We start from the raw sequence: 2,466 nt of genomic DNA, 5'->3' as shown, positions 1-2,466 counted from the left end.
TGCTTCTGCAGAGGTGAGAGCACACGCAGCAGAGCATCAGGGCTTGCATCCACAGAAGAACGCAGTCATTTCAGACCCAGATTCCAACAGGATTGTACCTGTGGAGTCTCTCTCTTCTACTAAGAGACTCTGAAAAAGCAGCAAGCAATTCAGCCAGCAGACGCTGTCCTTCCTTCCGTCCGTCTGTCTGTCTGTCTGCCCATCCATCCATCCATCCATCCATCCTCCCCCCATTGGGAGATAAATGGGACATGAACCAGCAATGTGGCTTTGCATCCCAGCAAGCTGAGGGTCTCGTGGGCTGCAGCAGCAGCAGCAGCGGGGCCAGCAGCCCCAGAGCAGCGTGGCCAGCAGCTCAAGGGAGGGGATGGTTCCCCTCCCCTCAGACCCCCCTGGAGCACTGTGTCCAGCTCTGGGGTCCCCAGCACAAGACAGACAAGGACCTGGTAGAGCAGGTCCAGAGGAGGCCACCAAAATGATCCAAGGGCTGGGACATCTCTGTTATGGAGAAAGGCTGAGAGTTGGGGTCGCTCAGCCTGGAGGAGAAACAGCTCCGAGGAGACCTCCCTGCAGCCACTCAGTACTTAAAGGGGGCTTATGGGAAAGACTGTGAGAGATTTTGACCAGGGTCTGCACAGTATTACAAAATATTACAAAGTACTAATTTCTAACCAAGGTGTGGGCCCTTTTGCTGCCCAAACAGTTTTTGGCACTAGAAACAGAATTTTCTAACAATGGCAAGGCAAAGTAACCCTGTAAACCAAACCAGAAGCACTCCCTATGTCCTGGATACTTCTGGAAGTCACAGCAATGTCACCGGATCTTGTTCCCTGCATCTCAGACTTTTAAATAGATTATTATGCTTTTAGGCCACGAGTGCCCTTTGCAGCCCCGAGCGGACGCCGTGCCGATGCACGCTGTATGCGCCCAGCAGCCAGAAAGCAAAGCAATGACAGCTCTTCCCTGAGAACGCCCAAATAGAAACCCTGCAAAATCTTACAGTGCAAGCGCAGACCGAAAGAGCCTGGAGGATGATTGAGCAACAGTCGGAGACACGTGAATTCCCTTGAGAAAATCCCTCGCTTCCAGGCTTGGCCAAGTAAATTTTAGCTGAGGAGCAGCTGCCAGGAGAGGGGAGCGCGAGACAATTTAGGAAGGGTCAGGCTCTTCCAAGCAATTAGAAATATCTGTAGATCCGACACAGGGCTGGACACAAGAAAACGTGTGTACGCACAACCTCCTGGGAAAGCCGGCCGTCAAATCTCCATCTCCTCCCCACGCAGGTCCCAGCCCTCCCTCACCCTGGCCATCAGCCAGCCCGGCAGCTTGTGGCTTTCCAGTCACGGCCACCTGAACACAAGAGGACTTCTGCCCGACTCCGTCCACCCCACGAGCAGCCCAGCCCAGCCACGTGCCCGCAGGGACACCAGGAGGTCCTGGCTCACTCACTCTCATCGGGGTTGGGCGAAGCGAGAATGGCGCTGTGCTTCCTCTTCACTTCCTCCACGTTCTCCGAAATTTTATCGATGAACCCTCGAATTTCTTCCACCTGTGGAGACGGACAACAAGTCTCTTGTGAGAGACCTGGACTTTTGGAAAAGAGACGGATTGTTAAATCCCTTCCCAAAGCAACCATGGCATGTCTGAACCACAGCAAATGTCCTCTTGGACAAATCTTTCCAGGCTGGATCCTCAAACTGTAGGATCACTGCAAAATCAGACCCTCCATACCACAGCAGCCAGCTCTGCAGTCACAGCAATGCAACAGACACTCTAGGCTCTGCATCCTTCACGACGCGCTGAGAAACATTTGGCATTTATTTAAACTAGCATCACATCTATGGATTCCCACACTCTGCACCTCTGGCACCGAGAACTTGCCGAGGTCGCACAAGCCAGGCTCAGTGCCTCGTGGCTCTTCATTCCAGGGTCTCAGAAGCCCAGTTTGTCCCTCTCGCCACAGACCAGGGAGGCCACATTTGCCAGAAAATCCACACTGGCATCCTCCCCTCGCTTCCATAGTACAAGGAGACACAGTGGCATTGCCAAGAGGGAGAACCTCTACTTGTGCCCGCTGCCTGCCGGGCTGCCCACCCTCTAGCTCCAACTTCTCCTTCGACTCACACCACCCTTTTGCTCATCTTTCTCCATCTGCACATCAGATTTTATTTTTTTTTTCCCATTCCCCACTCCACTGCCTGCACAGATACATTTTAACACCCCCTACACACATGCCATGCTAAGGGTGTGCTAAAAATCTGCATGCAGATCTTACAGCCACCCACATGCCAGAAGACAACCTCTTGTTTGGTAACGGAGGCACAAAATTAAATCAATCCCATGCAGAAACTGCTACATGCAGAGGTGCTTTCGGGAGAGGTCTGCAAGTCGGTCCCCTCCAGTGGCAGGCTGGAAGCAGGCAGGCTCCGAGGCTCACCCGCTCCCATCGACGGGTCACCTGGCCCA

General features: G+C 53.5%; 1 protein-coding gene across 1 annotated transcript in view; it reads right to left on the bottom strand.

Moving 5' to 3' along the window:
* The window catches only part of STX1A (syntaxin 1A (brain)), a gene marked incomplete at its 3' end in the record, with an annotated part of 39,409 nt that overhangs the window by 36,719 nt on the left and 224 nt on the right, over positions 1-2,466 (bottom strand). The window contains exon 2 of the mRNA XM_009871246.1: positions 1,450-1,549. Coding sequence (XP_009869548.1) covers positions 1,450-1,549 — 100 coding nt within the window. The remainder of the gene's footprint in view (positions 1-1,449; positions 1,550-2,466) is intronic.

The sequence above is a fragment of the Apaloderma vittatum genome, unplaced genomic scaffold (genome assembly GCF_000703405.1).
Source record: "Apaloderma vittatum isolate BGI_N311 unplaced genomic scaffold, ASM70340v1 scaffold6326, whole genome shotgun sequence".
Classification (NCBI taxonomy): Eukaryota; Metazoa; Chordata; class Aves; order Trogoniformes; family Trogonidae; genus Apaloderma; species Apaloderma vittatum.
Note: the sequence above shows the minus strand (reverse complement) of the source record. Positions and strands in the feature narration are given on the sequence as shown.